The 12,968-nt window shown below is 37.9% G+C and overlaps 1 protein-coding gene across 7 annotated transcripts in view; it reads left to right on the forward strand.

The window, feature by feature from the left end:
* The window catches only part of sox6 (SRY-box transcription factor 6), a 356,852-nt gene that overhangs the window by 127,486 nt on the left and 216,398 nt on the right, over positions 1–12,968 (forward strand). For all 7 annotated transcript variants that reach the window (XM_049465976.1, XM_049465978.1, XM_049465980.1 and 4 more), the window contains one exon: positions 5,922–6,132. In XM_049465976.1, the coding sequence (XP_049321933.1) occupies positions 5,922–6,132 (211 nt within the window). The remainder of the gene's footprint in view (positions 1–5,921; positions 6,133–12,968) is intronic.

Here is a 12,968-nt window from a genome sequence, read left to right on the forward strand (position 1 = left end):
ATGATATATCGCAATATCGTTATTTCCTCCAAACCCTAGTCAAAATATTACACTATGTAGAAAACCATATGACAAAAAACAGAGACATACTGGTTTTCCAGTTGTTTTCTGCTGTAGGCTGGGCCAAGTTAATGTTTTTATTCAATTTTAACCTAAAAAGGCCAATTTCAGGGCATCACTCGACTCCTGCCTTCTCTTCTTGCCTAATTCTGTCTTCATTTCTGTGTATTTGATTTTTTTTTTTGTGGTTTTTTGGTGTTATTTTATGTTGGTTTGGTCTGTACAGGATCAGCTCAGGTCTTGGGTGGGTTTCTCGTGTGAGTATGTGAATAGTGAACGTGGTCGTGCAGCGGTGCACGCAGCTCAGGTGCTCCCTATTACAGCAGGCCTAATTGGATTACAGAGAGGTTTCCTGTGATTGGCGTAATTAGAAAAGCATTTCAGAGAATTTTCTCTGCATTGTGTCGGGATGAGCGCGGCGATCTCTCAGCCTCCTCTTGATATAATGAGGGAAAGGCGAATGAAAAGTTAATTGTGTTCATTTGATCTTCGAGAGCTTCGGCTGGCTTGTTGCTCGTGTTTCGTTTGCATATGGCGGACCCCTGTCTTTTCCTTTCTCCTTTTTTATACGTTTGCTGGTAAAACGATTGTTTCTTTGATTATTGACTTATTCATTTGAGGGAGGAGTTTCAGTAGAGTTTAAAAGATTAATAGCTGAATTTGTGAAAACCTGGTACCACTTTAAAATAAGACTACCTTTATAAAGGGTTTATAGATGGTTTACAATTAGTTTATTAATGGTTACTAATTAGGTTATAAATGCCTTAAAATCATTAATAATCAGTTATAACACATACGTAGAAAGGGTAACAATGACCTGTTGATTGCCAAATAGTGAACCCACAGACTATATCTATATTGTTGCCCTTTCTACGTATGTGTTATAACTGATTATTAATTATTTTTAAGGCATTTACAACCTAATTAGTAAACTACAACCATTAATAAACTAACTGTAAACCATTTATAAACCCTTTATAAAGGTAGTCTTGTTTTAAAGTGGTACCGAAAACCTGCAAAATTTAGTTTTGGTCTGAATGTTTGTCCAAAACATTAGGACCAATATTTCTTACAGAGCTTGCAGAGAACGTATTTGGCTTAATGTTTTGGTTTTCTCCGTTTTTTCTCTCCGTCTTTCTATATCTCTATTTCTCTCTCTTTCCTTCTTTTTACTCAACAAATTTTACATACAGAAGCCAGTAGAGTTACAAAAATAGCAAAAGTAATGAAAACCAGACCAAAAAGACGTTCAGTATTTGGCTTAATGTTTCAGTTTTATCCAAAAATTTCAGTCCACTGTTCTCTCTCGTGCTCTCTCTCTCTTTTTTTTTCTTGTTCTCTCTCGTTCTTGCTCTCTCTCTCTCTCTCTTTCTACCAACTGTGTAAAGCAACTGTGTAAAGCCTGTTCAGTATTCAGTATTTGGCGTAGTGTTTCAGTTTTCTCCCAAAAATTCAGTCCACAGGGTCAGCTCTCTCTCTCTCTCTCTCTCTCTCTCTCTCTCTCTCTCTCTCCTTCTCTCTTTTTTCTTTTTTCTTAACAAATTTAGTGAAAAGTGTTTGTGTTCTCCAAAAAATTTAGTCCACAGGGACTGCTCTGTCTTTTTCTATCTCTTTCTTTCCTCATTTCTTTCTTTCCTTTATTTACTCAACAAATTTTACATACAAGAGCTAGAAGAGTTCAAAAATAGCAAAAGCAATCAGTTTTCGGCCTAATGTTTAATTTTGTTTGGTTTCAGTTTTTTTTCTTGTATTCTTTCTCTCTCTCTCTCTCTCTCTCTCTCTCTCTCTCTCTCTCTCTCTCTCTCTCTCTCTCTCTCTCTCTCTCCCTCTCTATTAGTCTTCTAGGGTCTGCCCTTCTTTGGTAATTTTCTCAGGGGTTTATATATGTATTTGTTTTTTGATTTGAGGAAGGAGCTGTTCGCTTTGGGCAGCTTATTGATCAAGTCCAAGCCTTTGATGTGTTCATTTTCTTTTTGAACTTTTTGAAATCTCGCATTGTGTTGTTTTTCGTGTTTTTGAAATTTCGTACTGTCATACATTTTTCGTATATATTCATACTTTTGTACTTTCTTACTTTTTATACATTTTTTGTATACAGTCATACTTTCGTAAATTCATGCTTTCATACGTTCGTACGTTTTTTGTATATATTCATACTTTTGCACTTTAATAGTTTCGTACGTTCACACGTTGTTCGTGTTCTGTCGCTGCGACAGTGTGGTGAATAAATTTTGCAATTTTGCCTTTTGCAAGCGAACAACGCAAGGAAATGCATGAGGTGATGAAAATGAAGAAGAGTAGAGATAGACGGAGGGATAGATGGATAGAAGAAGAAAGAGGAGAGTGCCCGTAGCTTGTGTTCTGTTGATTACCTGTCTGCCCTGCTGTGCTGGGCGTCTGTGTGGCCAGAGCTCTGAGTCTGTGCCAGCTGATTACCCCGAATTACCTCAACCCCTACCGGCCCGGCCGCCGCGCACTGCTGCCGTGTAACCGCCTGCCCGCCTGTGCCCGTCTGTGCCCGCCGCACCGCGCGGTAGCGGCGCGCGCGAGAGAGAGTGGGCCCCGCCGCCGTCGCTCTGCGCGAACCTGTGCCAAGCGCTCTCGGCTCTTAGCATTCCTGCATATTTGCAGGGATTAGCGGCGGCGCTGAGCGCGATGGAGCAATCCGGCGCTCCTCTCCAGAGCACTGCGTCCCAGAGCCATCCCAGAATTCCTCTCTCCCTCCCTCCAGCCCTCCAGCCCTCTGCCCCTCGTCAATCATCCTGTTCTCTGCTGCCGTTTCACAACCCTGCGCTGTGGGAGGAGCCGGGATCAGCGCTGTAGTGTAAGAATGCCGAGTGTGAGGAGTGTGAGGAGTGTGTTGGGCCTTTTTATGTTTAACTGCAAAAAATTTACTCTCAAGGTTTATCGGCCTGCAGGGTCTGCTTTCTCTCGCCCTCTCTCAAACTTTCTCGTCCAAATTTATGTATAGAACCAGTAGAGTTTCAAATTTAGTTAATTGATGAAAACCTCTAGGAAAAAAAAACAAACAAAAAAAAGATTTTCAGTATTTCTCCAAATGTTTCATTTTGTTTGCTTTCGGTTTTCTCCACAATAGGATCTGCTTTCTCTCTCTCTCTCTCTCTCTCTCTCTCGAATTTTCTCTTCAAAATTACCGTACAGAACCAGTAGAGTTTCAAGGATAGTTAAATAATGAAAAATTAAACAAAAAAGTAGATGAACCATATGGTATTTAGTATTTCTCCAAATGTTTCCTTTTGTTTGGTTTAGAGTTTGCTTTCTTTCGCTCTCTGTCTGTCTTTTTCTCGCCCAAAAAAAGAAGCCGGTAGGGTTTTAAGGATAGTTATTTAACTTAAATATGAAAAAATTAAACACATGGTATTTGATATTCCTCCAAATGATTCATTTTGTTTGGTTTCAGTTTTCTTCCCAATTTCTTTGAAAAACCATAGAGTTTGTTTGCTTTCTTTAACTGTCTGTCTGTCTTTTTCTCGCCCAATTTTGCCTACAGAAGTTAATAGTTACAGATTTTTTTATTTTAAAATACTATAATTTAGTATTTGGCCAAATATTTCGTTTGGTTTGGTTTAAGTTTTCTCCCAAAACTTGATCCATAGAGCTTGCTTTCTTCTGCTCTCTCTCTCTCTATATATCTATCTCAATTTTTTTTACCAATTTTGTGGACAGAAGTACTCAGAGTTTGAGAAATTTTTATAGACAAAATATCATAAATACATATTCGGTATTCAATATTTGGCCAAAATGCTTAATTTGTTTTGGTTTTTGGTTTCTGCCAAAGAATCTGTGCTGCAAGGTCTGCTTTCTCTTGCTCTCTTTTTTTTCTCGATTTTTCTCGTGCAAATATGCCTACAGAAGTCGCGTTCTCCCAAATTCCAGAGAAAAATATTGTAATTTAAAACATTTATTTGCAGAAAATGAAAATGGTGGAATAACCCTGGTACTTTTCTAATCAAAGTTTTTTCATGCATTTTGGCATCATGTTCTCCTCCACCAGTCTTACACACTGATTTTTGGATAACTGTATGCTGCTTTACACCTGGTGCAAAAATTCAAGCATTTCAGCTTGGTTTGTTGATTAGCTTGTGATCATCCATCTTCCTCTTGATTATATTCCAGAGGTTTTTAATTTGGTAAAATCTAATCTTTTGCATACAGAAGGCTGCAGAGTTACAGAGTTACCTGAGCACCAGCATACCCCCAGCCCGTAGCCTCTCTCTCTCTCTCTCTCTCTCTCTCTCTCTCTCTCTCTCTCTCTTCCTCTCTCTCTCTCTCTCTTTCTCTTCTCTAAGTGGAAGCGTAGCGCAGTTACAAGCACAGCCATCAGCCTCCGACAAGAGCCAGTTAACCACTAAACCACACACAGGTGGGATCGCAAAACAACAGCAGCTCCAGACAGGGCCCAGATTTACGATGGCCAGCGGGGTTCAGCGAAGAGCAGCCAGCCGCTCAGAGCTCCGGCAAATTGCTCAGCACTCAGAGCCGACTCCGGCGCTCCCACACTTTGGAGCGAAATTGCAGCGACTTCTTTCGCCGCTGTCGCGCGCGGGCACGCGAGAGAGAGAGAGAGGAAAAAAGAAAGAAAGAGCGCAGAAAAAAGGGGCCTAAAAAAAGCGTTGTTAACCACTATTGATTTACTCTCTGCAAGAGCTAATCTTTTGACAATGTGTCGGCGAAGGTGAATTGTGTCGCTCTGCAATTCACCGTTCTTTTATCTCGGCTTGTTTCTTTTTCTTTCTCTTTTTCTCTCTTTTTTTATTTCTTTACTTATTTTTTTCACCCAAGCTACAGTGAATAAGTCAATACAATACTCTCATTGCAATAGCATGGAGGCAGTGTATACAGTGTGTCTATATTGTATGTGTGTGTATATATGTGTTATATATGTAACATTTGCTTAGTATAAGGTTGTATCAGTATAGTTTTATAGGTTTTTTTTATTCTGAAAAGTCACAGTTGTTGTTTTTTACTTTAACTTAAAATTTAATACATCTTTTGTCCTGAAACAAGAAACTGATTTCTGTGTTTTAAAAACCTATTAATTTATATGTAGGGGATGTACTACATACAGACTACTTAAAAATGATGAGTTTCTTTGATTTTACCAAATTAAAAACCTCTGGAATATAATCAAGAGGAAGATGGATGATCACAAGCCATCAAACCACCAAACTGAACTGCTTGAATTTTTACACCAGGAGTAAAGCAGCATAAAGTTATCCAAAAGCAGTGTGTAAGACTGGTGGAGGAGAACAATAACATGTCAAGATGCATGAAAACTATGATTAAAAACCAGAGTTGTTCCACCAAATATTGATGAATATGAACTTGTTTTCTTTGCGTTATTTGAGGTCTGAAAGCTCTGCATCTTTTTTGTTATTTCTGTAAATATTGACAATATTTTTATTTGGAATTTGGGAGAAATGTTAAACCTATAAATAGCAAAATCAGAAAAACTGATTCAGAAACTGAAGTGTTCTCTTAATTTTTTTTCCAGAGCTTTATATGTTATTTAAATGCATTTAAAACTTTTTACTTTTTTTTTTACTTTTTTTTTTTAGAATGCATTCATATACATTATTATTAACCAATGCATTAACTATTGTGTTTACACATTGTATACCTCTCTCAATAGCACATCCAAAAATGTGCTATTATTTTATTATTATTTATTAATTAATATGAATATATTTAGTTTTGACAGCTCTCAGTGAACTCAGTGTCTTTAGTGTCTTGAGACATATGGGAAACGACTTGAGGCTCGAATGGCTTTGCACTCAAAACAATCCTCTCTCTCCCTCTCTCTCTCTCTCTCTCTCTCTTCACTCTTTGTTTTCCTCCAGGAGCCGGACAGCAATAAAGTATGTTCCCTGTACTCCTTCCGGAATAACTCTACCTCTCCACACAAGCCGGAGGAGGGGGCGCGGGAGCGCGGCGACCTGCTGGGCAGCTCTGCGTTCGGAACGCCGGAGCGCCGGAAAGGCAGCCTGGCCGACGTGGTGGACACACTGAAACAGAAGAAGCTGGAGGAGATGACAAAGACAGAGCAAGACGGTACGAGACGCCTCAATACGTTGCTTCTGTGTGTGTGTTACAGTGTGTGTGTGTGTGTGTGTGTGTGTGTGTTACAGTGTTATAATGTGTGTGTGTGTTAAAGTGTGTGTGTGTGTGTGTGTGTGTGTTACAGTGTTATAATGTGTGTGTGTGTTAAAGTGTGTGTGTGGGCATCTGTGTTTATATGTGTACATGCACAAGTGCCGTATTCATGGCTTTACCAAGAGCGCCCACAAGCTGTGCTCCGACCCCTTCAGGCATATATCAGTGTCCTCTCTCTCTCTCTCTCTCTCTCTCTCTCTCTCTCTCCCACTCTCTTTCAGTCTCTCTCTACCTCTCTCACTCTAACTCTACTTCTCTCGTCCACTCACTCTCACTTTAACTGTTCCTCTCTCATCCTCTCTCTCCCACTCTCACTCTAACTCTCTCATCCTCTCTCTTACTCTCACTTTTACTCTACCTCTCTCGTCCTCTCTCTCTCTCTCTCTCTCCCACTCTCACTCTAACTCTCTCATCCTCTCTCTTACTCTCACTTTTACTCTACCTCTCTCGTCCTCTCTCTCTCTCTTTCACTTTAACTCTCTCTTACCATCTGCCTCTATTACTTGTTCTCTCTCTCTCACTATCTCACTATATCTTACTTTACCTCTCTCTTACCATCTGCCTCTATTACTTTCTCTCTCTCTCCCTCTCTCTCTTTTCCACTCTAACGTTCTGTACTCTCGTCCTCTCTCACACCTTCTCTCACTTTACCTTTTTCTCTCTCTCTCATTCTACCTCTCACACACTTTCTCTCTTTACCTTTCCTTCTCTTTTTTACCTCTTTCTCTCTCGCTCTCACTGTACATCTCTCGCCCTCTCTCATTCACTCTACCCCTTTCGCTCTCTCTTTTGCTTTTTTCTCACTTTTACTCTACCTCTCTTTCATTTTACGCCTTTCTCTGCCTCTCTAATACTTTTACTCTCTCTCTCTTTCTCTTGCCCTCTCCTACTGTATTACTTTTACTCTATCACCCACACTTTTAATCTACCCTCTCTCACTCTCTCTCTCTCTCTCTCTCATTCTACCTCTCTCTCACACTTACTTCTCTCCCATCTTACGCTTCTTTCTCTTTCATACTACCTCTTTCTCTCTCGCTCACACTGTACCTCTCTCGTCCTCTCACTCACTCTACCCCTTTCGCTTTTGCTCTCTCTCTCACTCTATTACTTTCTTTCTCTCTTTCTTTCTCACTTTTACTCTACCTCTCCCGGCCTCTATCTCTCAGTCTAACACTAACTTTAGCTCTGACTCTCGCTCTTTCTCTCTCGCTCCCTCTCTAATACTTGTACACACACTCTCTTGCTTCACTCACTTTTAATCTACCTCTCTCGCTCTCTTTCTTTCTTAATAACTGTCTCTCTCTCTTTTCCTATGCTATACCCCTTTGAACACACACTCCATCTCCTTCCCTCACACACACACACACACACACACACAGTGCGCGAGTGGTGTAAGCTGGGAGGACTGACGTGGCCATGTTTCCAGTTTGTTCTGAACCGGCTCCAGTGTGACAAAGAGTGGGTGGCACTACACCTCAGCTTAAGTGTGGTCTCCGCTCCGCGCCAACCCAAACTCTCAGGCCGTAAAACACACGCCACCGACCCGACGCCAGGAACATTACCTTTTTATTCTTCAGCACAGACGACAGCATTCATCCCACAGATTCAACTACCCACCTACCGGCCAAAACCGCCCCAAAAAAGACTTATTTTCCTCAGCCGTACTCCACCGCCAGCGCAGGAGAGAGAGAGTGTGTGTGTGAGTGTGTGTGTGCTCGGACCGTACTCTAATGCGATTTAGAGATCTATCAATCAATATTATATGCAAAGATATAGAAATCATAGAGAAAAATCAGTTATTTCACTATTATCTTTACCTTTATATGTCATTTTTAAAGAGCCTTTATTAATAAATTCAAGTAAGTTTAACTAAAACACATTTTAGTTTTTTTATGTAAAAAATTACTGGTTTCTCCCAAAAAAAGGAGAAAATTGTCAGATTAGGTTAACTGTTGTCCTTCACATTGTGTCCAAATTGTGTGAATGATGAATGAACCAATAGAAATGCTGCAAAATTGAAATTGGATTTGGAAATGAATCTTTTTAATACTGATTCAGTATGTGTTAGTCTTGTTATTAAAATGATAATAGGAGTAATTTATTTATATTTTTAAGGTGCTTAATTACATTTGATGGCAAATATGTTTGTACTTTAATACTTTATAAAGTTGAGGTATAAAGGAAGGGCTTTTACTTTTAGTGGAGTGAAATTTAACAAAAATATATGTCTTGAGTCCTTTTTGACCACTAGTGTATGTATGTATTTATTTACTAGAGTGTATTAATATGTATAAGATCATTACTATTCATAATTATTACTTTATATTTTACAAATTATTAATAAAAAAATTAAATAACAGATTTAAAACTGAACTAGGCATTTTTTCCTGCAGTTTTTTTTCTTTTATTGCGTTTAAGACACTTTCTCTGACTGTTAAAGAACAAAAACAGATCAGTAGTTAAGAATAAATTATATAAATTATTACAAAGACAAACAGAGAGAGAGAGAGAGAAAAAGAAAGACATGGAGAGAAAATGATTTTAGTTGAATTAAAGGTCTAATTTATTCATGTGATGAAGTGTTTAAGCTAAGAGTTCCCCTGATACTTAAACGAGTTGAGTACGTCCCCGGGGAGCAGTGTGTGTGTGTGTGTGTGTCTGTATAAATGTGTGTGTGTGCGGGCACTGAGAATGTGTGTGTGTGTGTGTGTGTGCAGTGTGTTTGATTGTACGCAGTCCTACTTTGCTCTAATTAAGAGTGGAGGAACTATTAAAGCAACTATTTCCAATATTTGTTTTGCTGTCATCCTGCTGGCTCCTGGAGGAGCGGGAGGTGCAGGGTGGCGCAGGGTGGCGCAGGGTGGCACAGGGTGGCATGCTGGGAGCTGGGAGGCTCTGTACTCAGGGTACTCAGGGTAAAAAATGCCCGTGTTCGCTTCTAGTATACTGTTTTAATATATAAACTTAATCTTAATTCAATTTTAATATCATTGTTATATCCATATATACTGTTACTATATGATTATATTACTATATGACTTGCCCTTATTTAATTAACAAATTAAATAAAATACTCATTAATAAAAAAAATTATAAATGAGCCAGATTAAGATAAATTGGTAAAATAGCTCATTTTCCCTGCAGTCCTTAAATAGATTGTTATATAAAAAAGACATTCTTTTTTTAGTGCTGTAAACCAATAGGTATAGTTATAGTTAAGTGTGTGTATATATTATACATTATACATTGTTTTATGATTAGTGTATATCTCTAGCCTTATGGTGATAATAGAGAATATTATGCTACACATTCTGTAGGTTTATTATTGCTGCTCTTGTAATTTATATGAACAGATCTCACACCAGTTCTAACTTCACAAAGTAATTAAGCCAGATTTAGAAGCATTTTAAATGCTTTTAGCATTTTGTTGAAAGTATTTGCCAATTATTTGTGGATTACACACACTCTTGATGTTCCTTGTACTATATTTTACCTATACGGTGATATATGTGGATACACTGTACCAGTCAAAAGCTTTTCTTTGTTTAATTTATTTCCTACTTTGCAGATTAACATAAAGACGTGAAAACGATTAATTTACCCATAGGGAATAAAGTAGTAAACAGTAAAAGAAAAAAAAACTGATATATTAATCTGATATATTACTCTGATAATATACAGCAATAAACAAACTAATTCAGAAATCCTTACAACCAAGCTGAGATATATCCAATTTATCATCCATTCTTTATTCCAGCGCCCCACATCCAGGGCTTTATCTCCCCTAAACATATATAACAAATATATACTAGTATTTTAATGGACACTACTAATATAAATATAATTGCAATTTACATTTCTTACATTCATTCTTTTATTTTCATTTTAATCGCAGTTAATCACAGAATATTGTGATTAATCAGATTAACCACTAAAGAAAACACATTGAATTAGAAATTAGAAGAAGAGTTGTGTCCAAACTTTTGAGGACTAGTTTATCGTTTATTTTTATTTTTATTATTTTATTAGAGATGCAATGTGGTGCACTCTTCCTCCTCTCAGCCCGCTCAGAGGCTATGGGCGATATGCTAATCTCCATTTTTGTTCATTTTGTTAGTTTACTATATAATTTAAACACACAGTCTGGCCTTTATACTGTGTCTCATTTATATATAATATATATATATATATATATATATATATATATATATATATATATATATATATATATATATATATATTTATATTTATTGATGAATGGACCAATAGAAATTCTTCAAAATCACCTTAAATAAGCTAGTTTTACATTGACTTACATCGACTTTTACTACTGCATTTGTATAAAGTTAGGAGTTAGGAAAATGAAAATAATAGTTCTGTATTTGATGTTTGACTTTTTTGGGACATTTTTGGAGCATCCCTAGATTTTTGCTTTTCCTGTAAAGTTTTTTTTTTCCTTTTTGTAGATATTTCACATTATCTCGTAAAAAATACAAAAATTGTCTTGTATGTCCAAACTTTTGAGGACTAGTTCATCGTCTGTAAGGCGAGATGATGCCCCCTCAGATCAACCCCTCCACTTCTTTTTTTTTTTTTTTTTTTTTTTTTTTGGAGATGCAGTATGGTGCACTCTTCCTCCTCTCAGCCCTCTCGGAGGCTAAGGGCGATATGCTAATGAGCCCCAGCTGGTATGGCCGGTTGTTGCAGTAATTTAAATGGTCAAGTGCGGCTTGTAATCCTGAAGGCCGTATGTTTAGTGCGGGGAGGAGAGGGTGCTTCAGCTCTAGTGTACAGCTGTGTTAATCTGGCCTTAATAATGGAGCCGGAGTCGGCCTCATGCCCCGACACCTCGCGCCGCCCGAAATAAACTCCCTTGTTGCGGAGAAATTAGTTCCTGAGCTCAGGCGAGACGAGAGGCCGGGGCGAGTTCGGCGCGTTCGCGCTAAGCTGCCGGAGTGGAGAGGCTCGCTGTCCTTGACGGGGGGGCGCGACTCCGGCTTTCTCAGGGACGCTGAGTGCTCGCGATTACTGTAAATTACTGGGGATCGGAGGCTAATTTTTGTGTAGTGGGCTCTGCAGCTGTGTGGGGAAGCCTGCAGTCTGTGGGCCTGAAATGTGGGCTTTAACCCTTTCTGCAGTTCTGAAGACAAAATTGTCTGTTGTTTGCTATGTTTGGATTCTTAATAGTGCTGTTCTTTATATATAAATATATAAATACAGCTCTGAAAAAAAATGGGACCACATAAAAATAGTGTTTTTACCAAATTGAAAACCTCTGGAATATAATCAAGAGGAAGATGGATGATCACAAGCCACCAAACCTCCAAGCTGAACTGCTTGAATGAATTTTTGCACCAGGAGTAAAGCAGCATAAAGTTATCCAAAAGCAGTGTGTAAGACTGGTGGAGGAGAACTTTTCTTAAAACTTTATGAATATGAACTTGTTGTTTTCTTCGCATTATTTGAGGTCTAAAAGCTCTGCATCTTTTTTGTTATTTCAGCCATTTCTCATTTTCTGCAAATAAATGTTGTAAATGACAATATTTTAATTTGCAATTCAAAAATCCTTACAAACAAGCTGAGATGTTTACAATAAAGTGAAAAAAAAAAGTTTTCTCCAATATCAAATTCATCGTGTGTTCTTTATTCCAGTGCCCCACGTTTTATCGCTTTATCTCCCCTTAAACATGTATAACAAGTATATACTAGTATTTTAATTGCATTTTGCATTTCTTATATTAATTATTTTATTTACATTTAAATATCCACTATAAAAAAAAAACTCTTCTTTTAGCATCTTAAGAAGAACAAGTAATCAGATTTTTTTTTTAATCTATTGGCAATCATAAAACAGAGTAAAACATGTTGAAGGTGATCCGGAGAAGCGTGTGCTGTGTGAACAACGTGACTGATGTTGGACAAAGAGCAGCTGGGCTAAAAATACTGCTTATCTTAGTCTGATATTAGTGCAACAACTGCGGCTCTTAATCCCACACTGTCTTAGAAAAGCATTGAGCTAAATTTATACTGTGCTACTATTGTGTTACATCCAAGATCAGGACTCTCACAGTTCTGACTTATTGTGCATCACACAGCTTTCATTTAGGGCATGTGTCTGTGTGTCTTTGGTCTTGTGAGAAAAAAAAAAAATATATATATATATATTTATGACTTTTGTGACTCTTTTCTTAATTAATCACGGGTGTGTTTTTTGGCATAATGCACATAATGTAAAATAAACCAATCAGTGAGCCAGTTGTCATTTCCTTTAAGAGGCAGGTAAGCTCTGACTTTGGCGTGTTTGTATCTTAACAGCACAGCACTTTTGTGCATTCACGCTGTGAAGATATATCAACATTATTCTTATTTTTAGTTTGTTGTTGAGTTAAAAGTTGGGTTTTTGCTCTGCAGTGCAATTATGGAAATATTGGCCTCCTTAACTATATGGACGAGTAATGAAGCAGCAATTTTAGTTTAGTCTGATTATAGGGTTTAGAGCCTGTGTTTGCAATGCATGCAGCTGAACTGCTTGGAGTTTTGCACCAGGAGTATATAAGGCATTAAATTATCCAAAAGCAGTGTGTAAGACTGGTGGAGGAGAACATGATGCCAAGATGCATGAAAAAAACTGTGATTTTAAACCACCAGGTTTATTCCACCAAATATTTATATATATTTCTAAACTCTATGAAACTTTATTAATATGAACTTGTTTTCTTTGCATCTTTTTTTTG

This window comes from Astyanax mexicanus, chromosome 16 (assembly GCF_023375975.1).
Source record: "Astyanax mexicanus isolate ESR-SI-001 chromosome 16, AstMex3_surface, whole genome shotgun sequence".
NCBI lineage: Eukaryota > Metazoa > Chordata > Actinopteri > Characiformes > Acestrorhamphidae > Astyanax > Astyanax mexicanus.